This window comes from Dendropsophus ebraccatus, chromosome 4 (assembly GCF_027789765.1).
Source record: "Dendropsophus ebraccatus isolate aDenEbr1 chromosome 4, aDenEbr1.pat, whole genome shotgun sequence".
NCBI classification, from domain to species: domain Eukaryota; kingdom Metazoa; phylum Chordata; class Amphibia; order Anura; family Hylidae; genus Dendropsophus; species Dendropsophus ebraccatus.
The window spans coordinates 156,929,057-156,956,003 of NC_091457.1; the positions used below are offsets into that span (position 1 = coordinate 156,929,057).

A 26,947-nucleotide genomic window follows, 5' to 3' on the forward strand; every position below is an offset into this window, starting at 1 on the left:
TGGCTGTATTCATGTTTTCCAGACAACCCTAGAGCTTTATCCAAGTTCAGCAGCCCCAGCTAATCAAATACCGAACGTTCGGGTTCGGATCGACTCGAACCAGGTTCGCTCATCTCTACTGATAATTTTAATGCTGATTATTGTCAGCAAGGAATCCTGTCTGCTGATAATCGGTTTTTGGTCAGTCTGTCATATTATGAGCCCCTTTTATTTTGGGATACCAATAGGCCTTCATAGAGCCAGGGAGACAAAGTGTTGGATTTTTGCACCACCGTCAGGTCACGGCCGCTTGTGCAACCCACAATACAACCCAATTTTTTTGCATTAGGAGTGATGCTACACTGGGGATGGGGAGGTTTCGGCCCTCCAGCTGTTGCAAAACTACAATTCCCATCATGCCTGGACAGCCAAAGCTAAAGCTTTGGCTGTCCAGGCATGATGGAAATTGTAGTTTTGCAACACCTGAAGAGCCAAAGGTTCCCCATCCTTGGTTTACAGGATGCAACATAGTGATTTTTGGTCACACCACCCTCGACACACCCAAAATCATCAACTGGCCCAAGTAATATCTGTAGTAGAATTTCTGGACCATTGGTCACACAATCCAATTTTTTTGGAGTTCAGAATCTGCAATATTTGGGGAAACTATAATGACCGAATGTATTTCCACTGACTTTTATTGGATGTAAGAAAAGTCAATTTGGGATGGAGTATTCCAAGCGATATATTGGTTACCAAATCTTTGACTTTTCCTGCTCGTCTAAAATTTGGACTTTTGTCTTACAATTCTTTTCTATGGTTGTTTCTACAGTCAGGGTCGGCTCGGATAATTTCATACCCTAATAGTCCCGGCAAATTTTATAGGTTTACATATCGCAACTTATTATATATTCTCTGCATTGGTCTGTGGCTGTCTTTGCTTTGCGTTGGCAATAGGTGTACATTTCTGGTCTCTATGAGGATGGAGGATGGAACAAGTCATTATTTGCCCTTTATAAAGCACTAACTAGAATTTTACCTGATAAACTGATGGCAAAAAAAGTGTAGAGGAATCTGCCAGTCTTGAGCAGTGCAGATATTCCCATGAGAAGGAGCAGAGAATTGTAAAACCCTGAAGCTCTTTCATGAATTTCAAGCTGCGAAGTGCCGAGGGATTCCATTATCTACATGAGATTCCTGTCCTCTCTTCATCTACAGCTTTGTTTGGTTAAGTGAGCTAAGAGTTGTGGTGCTCTATGGGGTCACACAACCCTGCTGCATTTCTAGAAGGGAAACCCTATTGAAAACGGATCAACTTTCATTTGACTTTGTGTAATTTAATTATATTGGCAGAATTTGTAGTCTCTGCAGGTGCCGGTTGGCTGTTTACACCTGACCTGATAAAATCAGCTTCAATGCTCAGCTGTGTATATGAAGACTGTGCAGCAGCACTGACAGGAGCAGAGGTATCACACAGGTTAGAGGTCAGAGGAGTAACAGAAAACAGCAAATTGCAGTGACAAGAGCAGACATAAACTGTGAATGAGCTAAGAGTTGTGGTGCTGTATGGGGTCCTACAACCCTGCTACATTTTTACATGGTATGTTCATCGATTTCAGCAGTGGGGTAGCTATAGCAGTCACAGCGGTCGCAGCTCCAACCAGGCCCATAAATTAGGGATCCCAGAGGTCCCTTACCTTGTTAAGATTGGTTGCTTACATTGGACCTGATAAAACTCAGCTCCAATGCCCAACAGTATATGGAGATCTGTGCAGCAGCACTGACAGGAGCAGAGATGTCACATACTGTAGGTTAGAGATTAGACAAGTAAATTCATAAAACAAAAGGCTGCACTGACAGGAGCAGAGATGAACTGTTAGCGAGTTAACCCCTTCCTCACCATTTGTCAGCATGCTATCTGAGGCTACTAGTATAGCAACAGATTATGTAGTCGGCCTATGCAACAATAAGGGTTAAAAAAAATAATTTCACCTTTTCTTTTGGTTTAAAGGAGAATGTTATTTAAGTAACAACCTTTAGTCCTTTAGTGGCTATGGATATGTGCTGCCTGACACTGAGACCACCATTTGGTCTAGTAGTTGTGATGTGAATTGCAGTCTGTCAAGGGTTTTCCTATTAATGTCACAATATTTTATTGAATTTGTATTGTGAGAAATTGGTATAAGGTAAGTATGGACGTATCTCTAGATGCACAAATAGACTCAACAATGTAGAATAGGCCCAGTTGCCCATAGCAACCAATCAGATTCTACCTTGTATTTTCTAAGGAATCTGTAAAGAATGAAAAGTGGAATATGACTGGTTGCTTGGGGCAACTGAGCCAGGTCTACTTTACATCTCCCCCAATCGCCCCCAACAATTCTGGACACTCTTTAGGCTTTGGTTTACTAACAAAGCCCTTGGTATACACCAAGGACATGAAATTCCTTCTAACAGGGTCAACCGTTAGGACTTTCCTAGGTGGAACATACACTGCGGGTTTTGAGGGAAAATAAAATTGATCCAATGAAGAGTTTCATTGTTGGCCACTGGAACCAGGCAGGTTAGAAGAATTTTATTGGTTGGTTCTGTATGTTGAACATTGATTCTATAGAAATATGGATTGCATACAGATCTGTCCACCCTTACCTTTCCTTGAACTAAGCAAAGGAGTCCATTTTCTCAAGATGCCAATTAAATAACAATTCACATCACAATTACTGGTGGGCCAAAGACACATAAAGAGTAGCCATATTTTATTTTTCTCAGCTAGTCATTTCTTCCCATACATTTTGAGGTATGTTGAGCCTAAGGAAAGGTAAGGAGGGACACGTCACTATTAGAGATGAGCGCAGCTCGAGGTCAAGTCCAATTGTTTGGCATTTGAATACAGGTAACTAAAGAAGTTGGATGCAGCCCAAGGGAGTCATGGAAAACATGGATACAACCGATGGCCATATGTTCCAAGACTCCATAGGGCTGCATCCAACTTCTTCAAATGCCGAACAATTGAACTCAAGAACGCTCCAGTTGTTCTCATCTCTAGTCTCAATGTAGGTACAAGCATCATAAAATAGAAATTATTGTTACAATGTCAATGTACGTATACGTGGGTGTCACCCCTAGATATGAAGACTGTCTGATTGAGAAATATGAGATCAGATACATTGTATCACCCCTTTGTTCCTCAATTAGTTTACCTTATCTCCTTAGTAATCGTAGCAGCCGCTCCATCCATTATTTTAATATCAAGAATGTTTATTTTCCTTTGAAATGACATTTATGAGAAAAAAACGACAATCAAATGCCGTACATTATTAATTCCTAGGTTTTTTTTATTAATTTTGATCTGCTCTAAATCTTATTTCTCACATGTTGATACAACTCTTGGCTGCACTTGACAGACCGTAGGGAGGAGAGCATCTGCAGACAGTTCTGCATCCCTACATCACAGATCACACTGACAGCTGCTTAGGGCAATCTGTGATACTAATCAATAGAGATGGAAATTAATGGGAATCTATGGAGAGGGCATTGCACAGTGTATCAAAATGACACAGCCATACAACTACTTGTCACAGCTTCATGTATATGCCATAGGTAAACCTTACTTTTTTTTTTTCAATAACATTGTAACAATGTAACAGGGTCATACTGCTTGATCATGTTCTTTTGTACAGTAAACATGTAGATATATAGAGGATAAAAATAATACTGCTTCTTTAGGCCCCAGGGCTCTCCATCAAGTGTTCATAGTATGTCTTTGTAAATAATATTTTTTCTTGCCAAGCATAATGGTTAGGGCTGAGTGAATCTCCCAAGATTAATATAAGGTCCTCCTTGTTTTAGATTCACACTAAAAACCAATGGCATCCACAAAGAAAGCATACAGTAAATTGGTGTTGGTCACTAATGCCTATGTAATATGCAAGGGAAGACAAGACAATACAAAGTGCTCGCTATGCTTCCCTCAAAGAAGGACTACATATAGGATATATATAACTCACATAAAGAGACAGTGCCTATTAGCCAGCTCCTATACAAGAATATTTACACCCCTCAAAAGTCATTATTGCAGATTGGCAACAACGGAACTCCGCCTTTCTCTGGGACACCACGACCCCAACGTAGGTTTTATGTCCTTCATGTTGGGGGTCAAGATTTAGATTGGAAGTGCCCCACTCGCCTTGGAACTGCCCACACAAAATTTGTACAGAAGAAGAAGCTGAGGTCCCTTCTCCCATAGAATGCACTGAATGGCAGGACCAGGTGTAAAGTATTAGGAATGGATATACCCAAAACTTTGTGGGGAAAAAAAACTATGTGGACCAAGCTGGTGTTCGGTTTCTAAAAAAAAAAGTTAAAGCAAAGTTCGGAACAAGTTTGTAAAGATGGCAGCCACACAACAAAATCCAGATCAAAGAAGTAATACAGTAGAAAAAAAAAAGGTATACTTACCAGTCCACACTGCCTGGTGTCCTCCTACGGGTCTCCAGTGCCTTCAGCCCACTCAGTCCATCACTGACGGAGACAGGAAAGCGCTATGGCCTGTGATTGGCTGAACAGGCTGTCACTCCTGAGACAAGGGCGACAGCCTGCTTAGCCAATGATTGGCCGCAATGCTGTCTCATCTTAGTCAGTGATTGGCTGAGCGAGCTGGAGGCGACTGCAGGATCACTTGAGGAAGAAGGACACCAGGGGAGCACAGACAGGTAATTAGAGATGAACCGCAACAGGTAAGTAGTGATGAACCGCACTAAGACAGCTAAACATCTGCAATCATTTGCTATTTTAGTGTGTTTGTTTAAGGTGAGGTTTGGATGAATCCAAACTTTGCCTCAAAGTTTTGTGGACCTGCTGAACCAACTTAAGAATAGTTCACATTATACAAATTCAATACATGATCACAACCCTTAAAAATATTTTCCAGGCAAAACGTACTGATCGATGGGGTACCAACATAATTGGATGGGAACTGAGCTGCTGTGACCCTTCTCTTGCAACAGAGCACACCCCTTCCCACAACTCCCCCCCCCCACACACACACACACAAACACACACACACACCCCGTTTGCATATACAGTAGAGACTAATGAGCTATATTCAGTTGAAGTGAGCATGTTCGGCCATCTCAGTGGATACCAGTGGTCGTAACCAAGGGAAACATGGTAAAACAACTAAGGCACATGCTGAATTAGTAAATATATATATATTTTTTTTATTTTTAGTTTGGCGCTCAGTTGCTTATTACGGTAGGTTTTTTGATGACCCTCCTACAGGTGTATAAATCAGTGATCAAAATGGTCCCGTTGTGAGGACTGAACCGTTGCGCCACTCTTAGACATTTTATCTTAGAATAAATTACTGTTGGATTGGATATGAACTCTATGGCGTCCTTTATGACTTTGGCTCATTTATACGTGAAACTTTGGATGTTTTCTACTCACTTCAAAAACTTCACTGAAAACTAGATTTTACTTTCATGTGATTTTATATGCACAAATCTCCACTGTACTAGAGACGGATTTCCCATTGGGCGGATTGAACAGGCTCACTTTTCATCATTTAGTGCAGAGAAGGGGAACCTTCGGCCCTCCAACTGTTGCAAAACTACAACTCCCATTATGTCTGGACAGCCAAAGGCTGTCCAGGCATGATGGGAATTGTAGTTTTGCAACAGCTGGAGAGCCGAAGGTTCCCCATCCCTGATTTAGAGGAACCAGAGAGGTCACCTACGTAACTTGGTTTATAACCCGGTTTAAAAAAAAAAAAAAAAAAAAAAACTAAAAACCCAACATGGTACCTTCAGGTATTCCCGGGATCGTAAGTTAATGGTAGTGAATTTGGCGAGGAGAGCAGATTAGTAATCTCCCAAAATACATTAGCAATCTCTCTAAGATTTATAGCTAGAGAACCGAAACCCTATCCAGTGGGAGCCGCGATAAATCAGATCCTGACCTAGATTTATGGGTAGCAAATAAATGCAATTATCTCGTTCATCTGCTCCAAATTATTGTGTCTGGGTCTCGGCACTATAACCGTAACAGAACAAAACGCGGCTGAATCACTGGCCTTAATTGCATGGATTAGCAGCGGCTGTGCGCAGAATGAAAGCCGAGGACTTCTGAGTCTTCCCATGTAGTAATGATCCAAACACTAGATGGTGGGAGAAATAGGTGGGGGGGGGGGAGGGGGACAGGCCGGGAGAATCACTTTCCTTATCTTTTATTATCCCTGGCGGAGCTGTCACTCATTAGCTGAGCGTTAATAGCGCTCCTTTATTGTGACACACATCATTAATTTTATGACATCATCGTTCTGCTACAGGTTAGCTAAAATGTATCATCCTCGCAGATTAATTGAAGGAATCACAGCAGGCCCCGTGTTTACTGCCGATCTTATCTGTGCAAGGCAAGGTTAGGATCGGGGAGGGGGGGGGGTAGGGTGAAGCTGAATTCATTACATCAAGGGAGCAGAGCCGGATTTGTCAATGAAGCCGGGTTTAGTTTGTCATTCAAGGAAACCCTTGAAGTAGTGAACATCTGTGGTTTTCCATATCACCGCATCGTAAAGGGAATGTGCCACCTTGATATTTTTTTTTTTTTTTTACTATTGCTGAAACATTTTCTTTTTCTCATAATTTTCTTTTATTTTCTGAGTGTAATTTTTTAAATTTTTTTTTTTGTACACGATCATGGAAGCAGCCATCTTGCCTGAGCTTCTGCCCTGTTTACAGAATTTAGAAATATGCGTTACAGTACCTACATGGACATGATACTAAATGATAGGCTATGGAAACACTTTCTAGGCATGCTCTGTGACCTCTGCAAAGATCATTGTGCAGGAGGTGAGCGCCTATTGTGAGTGACCTGATCCCATCTTATCTATTCACTAGTGTCACTTCTCATTGTAAGACTGCTTGCGATAATAAGAAAGAAAATGCATAAGCAGATAACTTTAAAGGGAAACTGTCACTCGAGAACAGAGGGAAGAGCCCGCATACCCCCAGTAGAGCCCCGATACTTACCTCATCCTGCAAGTCCCGCTCCAGAAGCTGGCCCCTCCGTGCAGAAATCGCCGCCCGACGATCCGATGTCAATAGGATACCACTGATTCGGCTTCTGGAGCGGGACTTGCAGGATGGGGTATATGTTTAGCCTCTCTGTCACTAGTTTATTCTACCCTTAGTTAGCACAGCATAAACCTAGTTGCTTTAATATGGTAAGGGGGGATTCTGGACCCAGACTCTCAGCTGCGACCACTGTGACCCCTATAGCTACTGTATGTCACTGGTTGGAAGAGATAGCTCTTGGCCAAATTAGCATTCAAAACATATACAAATCGCATTAGGTGCTATGCACACTGTGTGACAGAGTCCTTATTCAAACCAAGCCGCCAACTTGGTATAACATCCAATATATAATGAAACAATAGGACCAAACACAACTATAGTTGCAAAAAAGTTCTTTCTTTCTTTATATGGAAATAATAACAAATCTCCAACATAGATCAAAAAATAGATACAATCAAAAAGTAAACGTCACCACAGTGTGTGAACAGACGCCAGATGGTCTTCGCACTGAGCTCCAGTGCACGGCAGATCTCTGTCCAGTCGAGGCTCTCACCCTCTAGGGAACGATGACGTGAGACGTACGCTACGTTTCGAGGGAGGACCCTCTTTCTCAAGCGCTGTTCGAGTAAATGCACCCACCACCATATTTATACCGTATGCGTAATTAGCTTATCACTATAAAAGTAAAAACGTAACATATTACAAAAGAACGCGGACACAAAATGAAATACACTTACTAAAACCAAGTTAGGACCTACGTGCGTTCCCTTATTATCTCATATATATTAAATTTTAATCTATACGCACTAGTCCCACTAATACTCACGAAATCGTCATAATATTTATTTTATACCCTACACAGACTGAATATTGACTCAACAGTAAGAACCAAGATTTAGCCATACGGCTGACCCCTGATCTATACCCAGATTATAAAAATACTGAGAAGTTGCATATTTCGTTAAGCCCTTTCGTGGCAACACTATCTAGCATCTGTATCCAATAAGTTTCTCTTTGAAGAAGTATTTTTCTTGCTTCTGTTTTATTCTCTCTTACAATTTCTTCCAACACTACCCACTTGATATCAAATACCTTATGTCTGTGCTCATGGAAGTGTCTCGCTACTGTTGTTTCACCAAACACTTTTTTCTCACTACTCTCTATGTTTTGTTTCATTTTTTGTGTATAGGTGCGAATAGCAGATCTATGCTCATTAATTCTGACTCGCACCTCACGCGATGTCTGACCAACATACACTAGCCCACAAGGGCATTTCAGCATGTAGATGACATTAGAGGTCCTACAGGTAAACATACCTTTTAATTTTATAGGATTACCATTCTGTGGATGGCATATGGAATCGCCTTTAATTATGCTACTACAATTCTGGCAGGACAAACAGGGAAATGTACCAATTTTACATGACCTCATTTTCATCTGTCTTGTTCTAGTGGTCTTACCTATATCTGATCTAATGACACTATTGGCAATGGATTGCCCTCTCTTGTAGACATAACGTGGTGTTTGTTTAAAAAGTCTGCCGTATTTATCATCATACATTAATAGTGGCCAATATTTATTTATGGTCTTCCTGATAAGGGTGGCATGATTATCATATTTAGATATAAACATCACTCCTTCCCTCTCCTCATCTTTCTTCTTGTTAGTACTTTTCTCCAATAGTTCTTTTCTAGACATAGTGCTCACTTCCGCAGCTACTTTCTGAACTTCACCTCGTTTGTATCCTCTCTCACAGAATCTTTCTACCATTTGTTCACTCTGTTTTTCATAAGTCTCTTTCTCTGTACATATCCGTTTTACTCTCATCATCTGACTTTTAGGTATGCCTTTAAATGTATTGGGGGCATGATGGCTAGTACGCAACAAAAGATTGTTACGATCCATTTTCTTCTGATATAATTTAGTGTCTAAATGCCCCTCTACCAATGTTATTTCAACGTCTAGATACTGTACCATTTTCTCATTGGTTTCCATAGTGAATTCTATCAGATCATGAGCACAGTTCAGGTGAGCTACAAATGCAGCCAATTCATCCCTAGACCCACTCCACAATAACAGCACGTCGTCGACATATCTATACCACGAATGTACCCGATGACTGTACTCATGTGTCGACAGAACTCTATCCTCAAATGTGGACATGAAGATGTTTGCAATGCTTGGGGCCACTGGGGACCCCATGGACACGCCTTGTAACTGTAGGAAATATTCATCACCAAATCTAAAATAATTCCTATTTAGAATCAGATCCAACATAGACATAAGAAAATTAATCATGTTGTTATTTAGCATAGCATCTTGGCTCAACTTTTCACAGACCATCTCCATGGCTACCGTGCTCGGGATGTTGGTGTACAAACTCTTGATGTCGAGGGTGCACAACAAAGTCACACCCCCCACATCAAGAGCACCGAGCCGCGTGAGAAGGTCCGTGGTGTCACTTAAGCATCTGGGTAATTTTTTCACAATTTTTTGTAAATACTGGTCTATGTATGTAGAAGGCACATAGAATAATGAGCCCGTACCAGAAACGATTGGGCGGCCCGGGGGCCGCTCCAATCGTTTATGGATTTTGGGCAAGAGGTATAGAACTGGGACCCTAGGGTCGTTATTAACAAGCATGGACACCAAATCTTTCTCTATAATACCTCCTGCATAGGCCTCTTCAACAATCTCACGTAGTTCTTTACAAAATTTCTCTGTAGGATCTAGATCCAATCTCTTGTATACTAACGGATCAGATAGTTGAGATTGGGCTTCCTGTACATAGTCGGACCTGTCCATCACGACCGTGGCGCCGCCTTTATCGGCCTTTTTGATAACAATACTTTTATTATTTCTTAACGTTTGTAATGCCCTACGCTCCTCCACGGTTATGTTAGGACAGGACCGACCATGCACATGATCCCACTTCATCATAATTTCCTTGGTAACTACTTTCTGAAAATCATCAAGTGTAGCACTTTCAACTACAGGGTCAAAGGTGGAACTATTCCTACATTTAGCTGGTATCTCTACTGTAGTATATTTTTTCTTTTTTTCTATGCCCATAAAATGCATCTTAAGATGTATATTTCTACACATTCTGTAAAAATCTAACATAAAGTCAAACTTTGACATCTCTTGTGTAGGTACGAATCCAAGTCCCTTATTTAGTACTTTCTTTTCGGCTATAGTCAATGTGTGAGAAGACAAATTAACTACTAAGTCACCTTTTTCTTCCTTGATCCCTGCGTTCTTGTTCGTACGGTCTCGTTCTGACTGGTCTGCGGTCGCTGTCCGGTTGTCTTTACTTTTTCGCCTAAAAAAGGTGTAGAGGCCACATTTCCATCTCCCTTAGTCGGTACACTTGTCTTACTTTTTCTTGATCTCTCACTATTGGTGGAACCTGTGTCCGATAACATTGGTAGAGGGGCATTTAGACACTAAATTATATCAGAAGAAAATGGATCGTAACAATCTTTTGTTGCGTACTAGCCATCATGCCCCCAATACATTTAAAGGCATACCTAAAAGTCAGATGATGAGAGTAAAACGGATATGTACAGAGAAAGAGACTTATGAAAAACAGAGTGAACAAATGGTAGAAAGATTCTGTGAGAGAGGATACAAACGAGGTGAAGTTCAGAAAGTAGCTGCGGAAGTGAACACTATGTCTAGAAAAGAGCTATTAGAGAAGAGTACTAACAAGAAGAAAGATGAGGAGAGGGAAGGAGTGATGTTTATATCTAAATATGATAATCATGCCACCCTTATCAGGAAGACCATAAATAAATATTGGCCACTATTAATGTATGATGATAAATACGGCAGACTTTTTAAACAAACACCACGTTATGTCTACAAGAGAGGGCAATCCATTGCCAATAGTGTCATTAGATCAGATATAGGTAAGACCACTAGAACAAGACAGATGAAAATGAGGTCATGTAAAATTGGTACATTTCCCTGTTTGTCCTGCCAGAATTGTAGTAGCATAATTAAAGGCGATTCCATATGCCATCCACAGAATGGTAATCCTATAAAATTAAAAGGTATGTTTACCTGTAGGACCTCTAATGTCATCTACATGCTGAAATGCCCTTGTGGGCTAGTGTATGTTGGTCAGACATCGCGTGAGGTGCGAGTCAGAATTAATGAGCATAGATCTGCTATTCGCACCTATACACAAAAAATGAAACAAAACATAGAGAGTAGTGAGAAAAAAGTGTTTGGTGAAACAACAGTAGCGAGACACTTCCATGAGCACAGACATAAGGTATTTGATATCAAGTGGGTAGTGTTGGAAGAAATTGTAAGAGAGAATAAAACAGAAGCAAGAAAAATACTTCTTCAAAGAGAAACTTATTGGATACAGATGCTAGATAGTGTTGCCACGAAAGGGCTTAACGAAATATGCAACTTCTCAGTATTTTTATAATCTGGGTATAGATCAGGGGTCAGCCGTATGGCTAAATCTTGGTTCTTACTGTTGAGTCAATATTCAGTCTGTGTAGGGTATAAAATAAATATTATGACGATTTCGTGAGTATTAGTGGGACTAGTGCGTATAGATTAAAATTTAATATATATGAGATAATAAGGGAACGCACGTAGGTCCTAACTTGGTTTTAGTAAGTGTATTTCATTTTGTGTCCGCGTTCTTTTGTAATATGTTACGTTTTTACTTTTATAGTGATAAGCTAATTACGCATACGGTATAAATATGGTGGTGGGTGCATTTACTCGAACAGCGCTTGAGAAAGAGGGTCCTCCCTCGAAACGTAGCGTACGTCTCACGTCATCGTTCCCTAGAGGGTGAGAGCCTCGACTGGACAGAGATCTGCCGTGCACTGGAGCTCAGTGCGAAGACCATCTGGCGTCTGTTCACACACTGTGGTGACGTTTACTTTTTGATTGTATCTATTTTTTGATCTATGTTGGAGATTTGTTATTATTTCCATATAAAGAAAGAAAGAACTTTTTTGCAACTATAGTTGTGTTTGGTCCTATTGTTTCATTATATATCAAATTAGCATTCATTCAACAGTGATCCTAAGGGTAGTTATGTCCATATCTAGAAATGCTGAGCGACAAACAACATTACAGCTTCCATGGGGGTTGTCACCTAAAAGCTCCAGGGTGGTTATCCAGGGAGCAGGAAAGGTCCTACCCATTCTCCCCAGCACTCCAATTTCTCCCACTGGCTGCCTCGGAAGGTATATGAGGATGGGTGCATGGTACAAGCATTGTGTGTGGGTGAAACCATGCCCTGAATAGCTGCCTGATGTCACCATGACTTTGGTAACATTGAACAGCTACTTAAAGGGGTTATCCAGCACTACAAAAACATGGGCACCTTTCCCCCTCTCTTGTCTCCAGGTCAGGTGTCAGATTTATAGTTTTGTTGTCATGATTCATCTAATACTAATCCAATACCCTGAGATTCTCTGATATTTGGTCAGTCATGGCCCAAGATCCTTGGTATGATGGTACTCGTGTATACGTCAGCGACATGTCACAAAAGGTTACTGATGTATACTCCAATTCCGGAAGTGGGCCTGAAAAATTATAGTTCCTGTGTTGGTTTTACTCCTGGTTTTGGTTTAAGGAAAAAAAATTACCAAAGTATGGTGGGTGCATATAGCCTTACTCCCTTCTCAGAAAACACAAGTGACTGCATAAATGGGGTTCATTGAGTGAAGGATAACACATAAAATAAAACATAATTATTTTTTTTTGCCCCTCAAAAGTTATACAAATCACCAATATACACTTATTATGGGAAATGCTTATAAAGTGCTTTTTTCCCTGCACTTATTACTGCATCAAAGCTTCACTTCCTGGATAACATGGTGATGTCACTTCCTGGATAACATGGTGATGTCACTTCCTGGATAACATGGTGATGTCACTTCCTGGATAACATGGTGATGTAATTTCCTGGATAACATGGTGATGTCACTTCCTTGCTGGAGATGATGATGGCAGGGGGACACTGAGAGACACAGGGCCATGGATGGACACTGAGCATCCCTTTGCCATCATCCTCTCCAGCAGCCACAGCCCGCACAGCTCTGGGAGTCGGGTCGTGACATCACCATGTTATCCAGGAAGTGACATCACCATGTTATCCAGGAAGAGACATCACCATGTTATCCAGGAAGTGACATCACCATGTTATCCAGGAAGTGGCATCACCATGTTATCCAGGTAGTGACATCACCCTTATTGTATCTTGTCCAGTAAATAGAATCCACATAAAATGTGGAGTAACCTTGTAAATCCTTTCTATTACTTATCTTGTACTGTTGCTGAGTGATTATGATAGACTGTTTCTCTAAGATTATTATAACAAAAGTAATGTGTTCTCCAAGTAACTCCTGTTTTTATGTAGTTTCCATCTACTGGAATAGTAACATAGAGATGATTACACTCTTTAAGTTTAACTACAACTTAATTAAAAAGTTGTAATCCAATTGTATAGGATGGGAAATAAAAGTGATCAGTAGAAGTAGCTCGGGAAGAAAATAGAAAACATTCTTTAAGATATTTAAAGGGAAACTGTCAGGTTGAGGATGTTATCCGATCTGTCAGGATTATTATAAAGGAGGACTTGCTGAGCAGACTGATGTATAGCTTTAAGGGGAAAAATTCAGTAGAACAAAATTTTTGCTTATTCTGGGTTTAGGAGTCCAGTAGGCGGTCTTATCAGTGACTGTTATCAGTTATTTTTGTAAACTCATAGATGAAGGCTGTCAATCATGAGTAGGGCCACCGATTGGACTACAACCAGAAAAACTAGTGAATTAGGCGAGTTAATTACGAATTCCGCTGAAGTTTTTTTTTTTTTTTTTTTTTTTAAACACTACCAATTGGTTCAGCTTCAAATCGGATAGCATGTTCACTGTGCCAGGTTCCCTTTGAGTAAAAAATGTAAACTATACACTTCTGATAGGTAGATGTATGATTACAGAGGTCAACAGCTACCTTAGACTGCAGCATTTAAAGGGGTATTCCGGGCTAGGCGGCATCCTGCCTCTGCCACTGACTGGCTGAGTGGACTTGAAACATCACGTCTCAAGCCCGCATCAGAGACCAGGAAGCGTCCAGGCAGCGCGGACCAGAGCGGCGCGATCTGGGACCTGGTGCTGAAACTAAGGAGGTAAGGGGGCGTCATTGCCCTCATCCACCTCCTCCCCAGCCATAGCCAAAAAAGCCCCCCAGCCTGGAGTACCCCTTTAACCCTTTCACATCAGCAATAAGAGACTAAAGAGTCTCCACTGATGCATTGCCCCCTATAAATTTAAATATGCAAAAGAAGGGTCCGTGGAGTCTCAGTTACGAGTCTCAAAACACGGGAACAGCCAGATATCCCTCCAGGGGAGGGAAGCCTATTGCCAAGGGGGTGCCTCCCAGTGTGGAGATCACCAAACCACCCTGATACGTAGCCCCTTAAGTCCCACTCGGTTGCGAGTATTGGAACATAAATAGGGAAATACCAGGGTGGCCCCTTTTACGTCAAAGTCTAACTCTGTGGCGAGTATTGCGACATGACAAGGGTTTACCAAGGCAGGCATCCATCCACAGACGATCGTTTCGGGGTAGTTGCCTCTCGTCAGTGTGGAGTAGGATTCTGGCTCCCAATGGGGATGTATAAAGTGTAAAAAACAGTTTTAAAAATTTTTACAAAAGTTTAAATCATCCTCATTTTACAAAAAAAAATATGCAAAAATATAATATAATATAAAATAATTCTATATAAAAAAATTATATATATATATACATATATATATATATATATATATATATATATATATATACAGTGGGGGGAAAAAGTATTTAGTCACTCACCAATAGTGCAAGTTCTCCCAACTAAAAAGATGAGAGGCTTCTGTAATTTAAATCATAGGTAGATCTCAACTATGAGAGACAAAATGAAAAAACAAATCCTGAAAATCACATTGTCTGATTTTGATGGAATTTATTTGCAAATTATGGTGGAAAATAAGTATTTGATCACCCACAAACAATCAAGATTTCTGGCTCTCACAGACCTGTAACTTCTTCTTTAAGAGACTCATCTTTCCCCCACTCATTACCTGTAGTAATGGCACCTGTTTAAACTTGTTATCAGTATAAAAAGACACCTCTGCACACCCTCAAACAGTCAGACTCCAAACTCCACTATGGTGAAGACCAAAGAGCTGTCAAAGGACACCAGAACCAAAATTGTAGCCCTGCACCAGGCTGGGAAGACTGAATCTGCAATAGGCAACCAGCTTGGAGTCAAGAAATTAACTGTGGGAGCAATAATTAGAAAATGGAAGACATACAAGACCTGATAATGGAAGACATACAAGACACTGATAATCTCCCTCGATCTGGGGCTCCACGCAAAATCTCACCCCGTGGGGTCAAAATGATCTCAAGAATGGTGAGCAAAAATCCCAGAACCGCGCGGGGGGACCTAGTAAATGAACTGCAGAGAGCTGGGACCAATGTAACAAAGCCTACCGTCAGTAACACACTACGCTGCCAGGGACTCAGATCCTGCAGTGCCAGACGTGTCTCACTGCTTAAGCCAGTACATGTCCGGGCCCATCTGTAGTTTGCTAGAGAGCATTTGGATGATCCAGAAGAGTATTGGGAGAATGTCCTATGGTCTGATGAAACCAAAGTGGAACTGTTTGGTAGAAACACAACTTGTCGTGTTTGGAGGAAAAAGAATACTGAGTTGCATCCATCAAACACCATAGCTACTGTAAAGCATGGGGGTGGAAACATCATGCTTTGGGGCTGTTTCTCTGCAAAGGGGCCAAGACGACTGATCCAGGTACATGAAAGAATGAATGGGGCCATGTATCGTGAGATTTTGAGTGCAAACCTCCTTCCACCAGCAAGGACATTGAAGATGAAACGTGACTGGGTCTTTCAACATGACAATGATCCAAAGCACACTGCCAGGGCAATGAAGGAGTGGCTTCGTAAGAAGCTTTTCAAGGTCCTGGATTGTCCTAGCCAGTCTCCAGATCTCAACCCTATAGAAAACTTTTGGAGGGAGTTGAAAGTCCGTGTTGCCAAGCGACAGCACCAAAACATCACTGCTCTAGAGGAGATCTGCATGGAGGAATGGGCCAACATACCAACAACAGTGTGCGCCAACCTTGTGAAAACTTACAGAAAACGTTTGACCTCTGTCATTGCCAACAAAGAATATATAACAAAGTATTGAGATGAAATTTTGTTACTGGCCAAATGCTTATTTTCCACCATAATTTGCAAATAAATTCTTACAAAATCAGACAATGTGATTTTCTGAATTTGTTTTCTCACTTTTGTCTCCCATAGTTGAGGTCTACATATGGTGTCAATTACAGACGCCCCTCATCTTTTTAAGTGGTGGAACTTGCACTATTGGTGACTGACTAAATACTTTTTTCCCCACTGTATATTTAGTATCGTAGAAGGCAGAATTGTCCAAGATATCAAAATATAATAATTTTGGTTCCACATGCTTATGAAAATAGGAAAAAAGAACACCATCTGTGCATCAATGACATTTGGTCATAAGGGGTTAATAAATGTAGAGCATAGCCTGGAGATCTACCATAGCAGTGTTTGGCCGGATATTCCTATATAGGGCTTCGCCTATGATGTCAGTGTCTAAGATGTAAAAGTTATCCGCAGGATAGAGGGTGGGTGGCGGTTCAACCAGTGGGACCTCACTGACCCCATGAACTGAGTACAAATGTCCTCCGAATGGATGAAGTGCTCTCCGCACAGATGAGATTTTGCTCCAGTCATACAAAAAACCTTTGTTCTCCTTTCTCAAAATTGGTTGGCCCTACAACAATCTGCCAGAATATCCCTTTAAGTAAGGAATTTGAGATCTCTGTAATATCAAGTAGTTGTGACGATATTGAAACATGCACCAAGGACCAATCTACTCTGGACTCTACAAATTAAAGCCCTCACACTTCTACTACTGTGGTATGAGAGTCCCCTTTAAGTAGTGAATTAATTTATAAATTTTATGAATATATTCTTTTGTTCAATCATTGACATGTTGCATATGTTTATTAGTGCCCTAAGTTGTTCATACTATACAGATGTGTCCCTCCTCATCTTATGCCTAAACTTAACATATCCCAACATATATATAATGTTAGATTACCAGCTTTTCACAACACCATAGTTTGATGACATTCTGTCAGGAGATGCCATGCTGTGTTTGTCACCCTGTGATTCTTATGTAAGTTAAGCAGTTTGGGTGTTCTGATCGCATGTTGTGATATTGTGTTATATTGGTTTTGTTTGGTATTGTTATGAGAGATCAGAATCCTTACCTGAACTAAAGGAAAGGGATGAGTGGACACATCTGTATGTGTCTATTCGTGATTGTGATAAGTTGAGGATTTTGTTAGCATGTGACAATATTGTATTTATTTTGCATAGTGAAAAAGTAGCATCCTTACAGGAAAGTTAAAGAGGTTGTCTACGGAAAAATGACTTGTCCCCTATCCACAGGATGGAGCCACGTGATTCGCAGCTCCATAGGAATGAATAGAGACATGGGTCACATGCGATACCCATGTCTGTCTTCAAAACAAAGAAGCCGGGGCTCCGATACTCATATCGGCGAGGGGGAAGGTTCGGAGGTCTGACTCCCCCCTCCTGCAATTCGGTGGATAGAGTATAAGCTAATTTTCCCCGAACAACCTCTTTAAGGGTGGACACATCTGTAACTTCTCTAATTAAACCTTTAAGTAACCATAACATACGGTATATAAGAAAATATTTTGTGATATTTAGGGTTAGCAGCCAAATACCTTGTTGTTATTATTATTACTATTATTATTACTTTTTTATAAACTGTTATGCTATTTATCACATATTAATATTTGACTGTATGTTGAGTATTTCGATAGAATTGGCTGTTGGGTCAAAGGACATAAGTTATATCCCCATTACTTCCTTTTATAGTTTCCCTACTTTATGTTTTAATTGTTATTGTTGAGTGTAATACAGTGCGTATATCATCTGTGATATTTTATGTCAATATCTTCATAACTGCATTTGTTTTCTCTTTTATTTTCCTGATTTCTTTACATTAGAAATTCAATTTCTTTTCTTTTTTTTTTCCTTTCTAATTTAATTTTTTTTTCCTTCCCTGTCTGTCCAGTTTTTTCCAAAGTAGCCCACTCTACTGTGCCACCAGCTCGAGTATCGAGTCACAAGAGAGGTAGGAAACCCTCCATTCATACAGTGGCTCTGCTTTGTGTTGCGTACAGATTAAACAGATTTTATTCCACCCAAGAACATGGTCAATTTTGAGGAGTTTTTTTTTTTTTATTTTGTTCAATTTGACAAAAAATATTATGGCAAAGAAGAACAGATTCTATAAACAAGAAATTTTTTTATAAACAAGAAATGACAATAGGACATCCTATATTTTATAAATCTTGATCTGATCTCACCTAGTCCAGTCAACTGTACATAAACTAAGGGTAAGGCTATACAAAAAGTGTTAGTTTTGATATGTATGAAATACACATAGCCCTTCGAAGCACTTAAAACAGTATTACAGTTGGACTCAAGGATAACCAATCTAACGCCTAGATTAGTGGGGATCTGACCATTGGGACCCCACTATTGCCCCATTGATTTCATCAGTGCTATAGACTTCAGTGCTATAGTGGCTCCACCACTTTTCTATTCCAACCCTTCCTAGCATTGACCATGCGATCACTGCAGATGACCAAGGTCCCCCATTATGATGATCATTAAAAGTGGCAAGATTCAGGACCACATTAATTTAGCCATTATCACCTATCCTGTGGATGGGAAAATTACTTCCATCCAGAATGCCCCTTTAACCAAAGAAGGTAGATTGCCGTTGGTTGCATTGTAGATTTGTCAAAAATAGAGATGAGCACAACTCGAGAATGCTTAAGTCTGATCATTTGCCATTTGGATTGGTTAGATGCAGCCCTAGGGAGCCCAGAGAAACATGGATACAGCCAAGTCACACGTAGTATGAGACCGGACGTACTGGCCGGATGATCTTTAGCGCAACTGAGTTTAGACGCTGGCGCATCAGTGCGCGGCCGCATCAGAACTCCCCACAGCACACAATGTAGCGTGCGGCTGGAGCCGCTCGGTCCATTGTGTGAACTGACAGGGTTTTCTGCGCCCGTTATTCACTGAATAGCGGCTGCAGAAAACTGACATGACAGTTTTCTATGGCGCCGCTAGGGATCCCGGCCAGAGTGTATACTATGGGGGACATTTATGAACATTACGCCAGAGGCGTACGCCATGGAGAAGGTGCAGATTCACCCCTTCTCCCTGGGTACGCCATCTGTACACCCCACTCGCCTGATGGGCGGGCTGGCGGAGCTTGGGGGCATGGCGAGGCAGGGAGGAGACGTGGCCTCCTCCCGTGCCTCATTTATCATGATTTACGCCTGCTCACAGGTGTAAATCATGATTCAAATCTACACCTGCTGGAAGCAGATTTGGTACACCAGGTGCAGATTCAGGTGCCCGGCCAGACCGGATTCACTAGGAGGTGTGCGCCTCTTAACGAAACCTGACGCAAAAAAGGGTCCAGGGCTTAACATAAGACCGGTGTACTTGTACGCTGGTCTTCATTAGAGATGAGCGAATTTGCCGAAGTTCGGGTTCGTATGAACCTGAACTATCGGCTTCTGATTCCTGCTGTCTGCCGCCTCCATGAACAGGGTGGATACAGCCTTACGGACCACCCGGAAAACTGGGATACAGACATTGGCTTAGGCTGTATCCCAGTTTTCCAGGCGGTCCTTATGCTGTATCCACCCTGTTTACGGAGACTGCAGACAGCGGGAATCAGAAGCCGATAGTTCAGGTTCATACGAACCCGAACTTCGGCAAATTCGCTCATCTCTAGTCTTCATGAATCCCCCTCTATGTGTATACTCTGTCCGGGATTGCCTCAGCCTGCACCGGACATAAGTACCACAGAAATCACAGCCGTTGTAACAACGGCCGTGATTTCTGCTGAACTTACGTAGTGTGAACATAGCCATAGACTATTTCCCAGACTCGCTAGCGTAGCATCCAATTTGTTCAGCCACCAGTATAAAATGCCAAATGATCCAACTCGAGTATGTTCCGGTTGCGCTCATCTCTAGTCAGAAACCAAACGTTCTACCTAAATAATAAATGTCATCTATCGACACATCTATAACTAATCCAACCAGATAATGACCTTCCAGAAGTGATAGCCTACTATTAAAAAAATATTTCTGTAGATATGATATTTGATGTGACCCATATAGGGCCCAATGATTACACAAAATGTTACACGTATTCTAGGAATTAGGCATGAGTGCGCCGCTATCTTTTATAGCCCGTATTAGATCTCTTCAGTTTTGTTCAGGTGCCTAAGCACGTAATCTTTCATAGTCATTTGCTTCTTGGAGAAAGTGAAATTAATCTGCAACGGATTAATGTAGATGTTGGTGCCTTGTGCTGGAGATAACCGGAAAACTTGGCTCTTATCACAGGGCTCACAATTCAACTTGTTAATTCCAGGAACTAAAGCATCTTGTCTGCATTTTCAGGGAGTTATAGTAAGTCAGTTACGAGCTACCTAGAAAAAGATGTACGGCTTTCATGAAAAATACAGGCAAGCCGTATTAAATATTGGAATAAATAATAGGTAGTAATAATAACAATACTAGTACTAAACGTGATAAGCCGTGAGTCAAGACACAAGAAATAAAATATATGTCCATCCATTTCTAGTACCTGTATCAATTTAAAGGGTGCCTGACACAGTTCTTCTACCCCCTCCCCAAATTAGTGTGCACTTGTAGCCAATGCTGGAAGATTGGATTGTTGTGAATACATCCCACATTCAGTGCACAAGCCCTTTGAATTTAAAATAGGGCTTGTACATACAAGTGACCGCACTTGGGATGTCTCCAAGGAAACCTGTTCTTCTGCTATCGGCTATGTCTCACACCCTCCCCATATTAGTGTGCAGTTGTAGCCGATGCTGAAAGATTGGCTGTTGTGTACAAGCCCTATGAATTTAAAGTAGGTCTTGCACATACAAGAAGTGACAGCACTTGGGATGTCTCCAAGACAACCCTTTCTTCTGGTATTGCTATGACCACACACCGATCTGGGGATAGAAGAATTGTGACAGGTACGATTTAAAAATGCCTTACATTGTTAGGCTATGTTCACACATCATATATTTTCGTAAAAGTAAGGCCATTGTTACAATCGGAAACAAGGGCCGTACTTTTTACAAAAATATATGCAGCTTTGCCTTCTATAGAATTCCGGCCGGAGCGTATACGTTCCGGCTGGGATCTCTTGCGGTGCCGTAGAAAACCGACGTTTTAGTTTTCTGCGGCCGCTATTCAGTGAAAAGTGGCCGCAGAAACCCTTTCAGTGCACACTATGGAGCGAGCGGCTCCATAAAGTGCATTGGGGAGTTCTGATGTGGGCGCGCACGGATGCGCCCGCATCAGAAGTTTTCGGTCCCAAAGATCATCTGGCCGGTACTGCAGTACCAGCCAGGATGATCTTTTCAGAAACCGCCCGTTCCATGACCCGATCAGGTCACGGAACAGCTGGTCTCATACGTAGTCTGCACATGACCTTACAGTGGAAACTGAAATGGAGAAACTATTTCACAGAGAAGCCTAATACTCACCTGGTGGTGTTCAGCATAGGGCACAACACCTGTGATGGCATGGGACAATGGAGATGAGATGGACAATGGAGACAATGGAGATGGCCCGTGATTGCAGCTCGTAAACTACACCGTACATGATTGGGGGCGGTGCCAAATACAAAGAGTTCATGAAGAAAAAATGAAAAGAACAGGTGCTGCTCTCCAGACATAGACAGATTTGAACATTTATTGCACAAAAACAACAATGAAGTTGGGATCACTTCATCCTCAAGTATGTAGGAATCCTGTATGAAGCACGTACCTGAGGAAGAAGTCGTTCTATTTTCGAAATGCATTGTTTTTTATAAAATAAACGTTCCCCCTAAGTCAGCCTTAATCACAACATGCAGATTATTTCCTTCCTTCAGGTCTGACACTAGGCACGGGCAGTTCTCCTATCGGGTGCTCCAGTACTCCTAATGGTCCCACCGGATCGTGGAGCCCGCGACTAACTGCACTGGAACGGGAGACATGCCTTCCTCCTCAGCGTCTCCTGTGCAATAGGGACATAGCAGGTTAGATCCGTCTTAGCTGCTGTAGTTCCCCTTTAAGTAATCACATAACTAATACCATAACTAATTGGAAGACCCAGAAAGAGGTCCATCATTCCCTTTATGTATGAGAAATGTTTAGGGCCAAAACTTTCTATAGAAATCCTTCCTTTATAGGAACCAGTACCTCTCAGAGCTGCATTAAAGGGGTTATCCAGTGCTACAAAAACATGGCCACTTTTTCCCCTCTCTTGTCTCCATATTGGGTGGGGTTTCAAACTCAGTTCCATTGAAGTAAATGGAGCTTAATTGCAAACCACACCTGAACTGGAGACAAGAGAGGGGGAAAAGTGGCCATGTTTTTGTAGCGCTGGATAACCCCTTTAAAGGCATCTAGCCAACCAGTGGCCCAATCTGTACTAACAAGGGGCAAGAAACTCAAAAGCTGTCTAGGAATGGGTGTCAGTTCAGATAATATACCTCAAATATGTTTCTTATGGTCAGACATGACCCATGGAGCATTGCATGTAAGACCCCATACCTTCAGCTATATCTCGTCAATTAGATCCAGTACTGCCAGAGCAGAGACTAATAAAGATTTCACACATCATGCCATTTTACAGGTGAATAAATAACCAGTTAAAGTGAATGTAACCCTAGTCCATCTGAGACGCTATATTTCTTGCATCCATTCACAAATGACAGGATTTCATTACCGGGATCATTTAGAGGTTCAGTTCTGGAGAATGTAATTTGCCAACTCTTCTCTGTTGGTTATTAATTTGATTAAAATATAGAACTACAGTAGGTAGAATTCTAAATCAATGCACATCTCTGAATGATAGATAATGTAGGAGTAAAGGTAAAGGCTCTGGGTGTAATTGCACTGCACCTCCATCCTGCCAAGTGGTTTACATCAAGCATTTGATATTTTGTCCTGATGTCTGGTGAATTAAAATCTGTAGATATCTGTAACGCTGTATGAATTTGTTTCATGTGACTTGTCTTTTCATTATACGTCATCAAACTAATTTTCCATATTGTATTTTGTTTGGTCGGAGGGGGCTAGTCTAGGAGTCTCGAAGCACTCTAGGGGGTTAGCGTCACACCCGCTTACTTGTAATGTAATAGGGAACAAGTTTTTCAATTTTCAATTTTAATATAACACTTTACTAACAGAATAAGTCATTCCAAGGAAGTTTTTTTTTTTATTTAAAAAAAAAACTAACAAGGTTGAAACTGGGTTAAATTAAATAGGCATACCACCCCAGCAAACAAAGTTTATTTTAAATCAACTGGTACCGGAAAGTTATACAAATTTGTAAATTAAAAAAAAGAAAAAACTCAAATCTTCCAGTACTTATCAGTTGCTTTATGTCCTGCAGGAAGTGGTGTATTCTTTCCAGTCTAACACGGTGCCCTCTGTTACCATCTCTGTCCATGTCAGGAGCTGTAGTGAATCCTTATAGAAAACCTTTCCGGTTCTAGAAACATAGAATCATAGTTGATTGCAGAAAAAGTCCCCCTGGTCCATCTAGTCTGCCCTTTTACTATTTCCCTTCTTATTATCTTGGGATATATATATATGTTTATCGCATTCATGTTCGGTACAGTTCCTGACATGGACAGAGGTGGCAGCAGAGAGCACTGTGTCAGACTGGAAAGAATACACCACTTCCTGCAGGACATACAGCAGCTGATAAATATGGGAAGACTTGAGATTTTCAAATAGAAGTAAATTACAAATGTATAACTTTCTGACTCCAATTGATTTGGAGGAAAAATATTTTTGCTGAATTGCTGAATTGCAAAATCGCACCCAAACTGAGTGATGCTGTTTCTGGAGGAAAGCGGCCATGTTTTTATAATCTTGGATAATCCCTTTAAGAAAGGAAATATCTGCATGGCATCTACTGTTACTTCTACAATGACTTCATTAGATCTAGACATACACACCCCCGCTCGCTTCCACGCACATCTCCGCTGGTCCCATAGGCTTCATTCTATGGTTTGGAAGATTCCGCCGTCTGCCCGAAGTATGAGTGCGTTAATTCTTTGGGTGGACGGCGGAATCTGTCAAACCATACAATGAAGCCTATGTGACCAGCGTAGATGTGCGCGGCCGAGCTGAGGAAACCGCGTTGGGTGATCTGCCGGGATTCTGTAGTGTGCTTATACCCTAAAGCTGGTTTAATAGTTACCGTCCTTAGACTTCTGTGACTCAACAAATACAAAAATGAATCTGTATTACTGTATGAAACAAATCCATATACTGAGTTAAAAGTTTTATCCCACCAAGAAACTACTGTTAGATACTTGAGTCACTTTGTAGGTTTCCGTAATACCGGTTAGACTCCGTGATGATTTCATAAGTATGTCACGTATGTCTACATTATTCATAAGACTCCAACTGCTGAAACCTGAAGAACGCACATTCGGTTATAGCTGTAAATCAGCATCTTATTTAAAAGGGGCTGTCTAGAAATACGACAGTATTCCCTTAGCAGTGTCTGCTATTCATTTGCTAAGAAATTGTCCATAATCAAAAGGAAACGCTCACCTTTTATAACTCCAAATCTAAACACTGGGTTACATGAGACCACAGAGTTAGAATACGTGCGTGCCCTCGAGGTGAGGCTAGAGAAGCGGAGTCGAGAGAAAGTCAGTATAACAAGTCATACAATATTTAACAAATAACAATGTTGTGCGAAGAGTTCGGCCACTAGGGTTATATGAACTGCGGGACAGTGACACCTCTAAAGAGGCACTGAAGCGTTCTGTTTCGACTTGATGGAGAAATTAATGGGGTAGTCCAGTATTAGAATGATATCTCATTAAATGTATCAGCAAACGATATATACAATTATAGTTATACTTATTAGCAATAATAATGGCTTCAGCCCCTCCGGAACACCAAGCAGGATGACATGGCTGGAGGAGCTGCCTGGAGGTGGTGATATTACTATCAGGATGGACAAACTGAAGACAAGCTGACATGGATGATAAAGAGAAGAAGGTCCAACAGCATTGAACTTGTAGAAAATCCTCAAAAACCCTTATTAGGTGGCTGAGCACATGCAACATTTTGATCCAGCAGGGTGTTTGTCAAGCTTGATAAAGACCCTGCTAAGTTGAAACAAAACAGGGTCAAAACTGTTGAATCTTTTTCTCTTTATCATACAGAACCTAGTTTTTAGGGTTATTGGCCTTCTATTGCCTACTATAGTGCTATAGTGCTGGAAGCTAAAGGTGTTGGGGAGAAGCTAATGGTGGTGGGGGGAGCTAATGGTCATGGGGGAAGCTAATGGTGATGAGTGAAGCTAATGGTGGTAGGGGAAGCTATAGGTGGTGAGGGAAGCTAAAGGTGGTGAGGGAAGCTAAAGGTAGTGGGGGAAGCTAATGGTGGTGGGGGAATCTAATGGTGGTGGGGGGAATCTAATGGTGGTGGGGGAAGCTAATAGTGGTGCGGGAAGCTAAAGGTGCTGGAGGCTCAGGAGGGAAAGGGGAGCTGGGTACAGCCAGAACATTACAGCTTCTACACTTATACAGCTACTTCTGGCCATGGGGAATATAGTAAAAAGGAACAGGAGCCATTATTATTGCCTACAAGTCTATGTTACAATTGTATATACATTTAATAAGATATGATTTTATACTACTGGAATTCCCCCTTTAAGCCTTATTCCACTTGGCACCCTATTGCCCTGCACTCACCCCTCAGACCCTCCTTGTGTGTATTCAAATGTCAATGTCTTCTTGTATTAGTGACCACAGTAACAATACACAACTTTAGTTTACGTTACTCCCGGGTTTCCCTAGATGGTGGTACATAGACATTACATAGTCATCCAGGGATATAGTTGACAGCCCTTTAGAATTGATGCTTACTGACCACTGACTTATGACTGAACTGGCTAACATTGCTCCCTTGTCCTTGCCAACTAAGGCTTCAGTTTATAAAAGATAGGAGGCAACAGCAGAATGACCCTGTTGTGGTGACTAGATTGTTGGGAACAATCATTTCCGCCAAAAGAAATTTTGGTAAAAAAAAGCATAATTTTGGGGACTATTAGATATCTGAGAATTCGTCATTTTATAGATTGATTCAAAATCATTTCTGAATAAGGGTCAGGGAGTCAAACACAGTCAAGTACGGAAAATGACATCTGAGACATCTGATTGGTTTTGGGGGTCACATATTGCTACGGCATATGTCATAATCAGCAGTTTGTAACAAAGACTGGAGCATCTGCACTGGATTGTAAGAGGTGAGTACTGTAGTTATTTTACAGCATTTGTCGCTCATTTTCTGGGATTTTCAAGGACTCATCTGGAGTGATACACTGACATATCAATTGGAGAGTCGGCCATACACCACTTATCCAACCAAGTCACTATAAACCCAGAAACAATACATCCAACAAGTGTCATTATAAATAGAGATGAGCGAACCTTGAGCACGCTTGGGTTCATCTGAACCTGGACGCTCTGCATTTGATTCCTAGTGGCTGAAGAAGTTAGTTCCAATGTCTTCAGCCATCAGTAATCAAATACAGGTCCAGGTTCAGATGAGCCCGAGCATGCTCGAGGTTTGCTTATCTCTAATTATGAACTCGTGTTGAGTATTTCATATGCTTCCAACCGGTGTAAAATAAAATTGCACAGTG

The 26,947-nt window shown here is 41.3% G+C and overlaps 1 protein-coding gene across 7 annotated transcripts in view; it reads left to right on the forward strand.

Moving 5' to 3' along the window:
• Positions 1-26,947, forward strand: part of NTNG1 (netrin G1) — a 227,294-nt gene that overhangs the window by 147,993 nt on the left and 52,354 nt on the right. For 4 of the 7 annotated variants that reach the window (XM_069969024.1, XM_069969025.1, XM_069969030.1 and 1 more), the window contains one exon: positions 18,238-18,297. The exons of the other annotated variants lie outside the window; for them this stretch is intronic. In XM_069969024.1, coding sequence (XP_069825125.1) covers positions 18,238-18,297 — 60 coding nt within the window. The remainder of the gene's footprint in view (positions 1-18,237; positions 18,298-26,947) is intronic. 7 annotated transcript variants of the gene reach the window in all.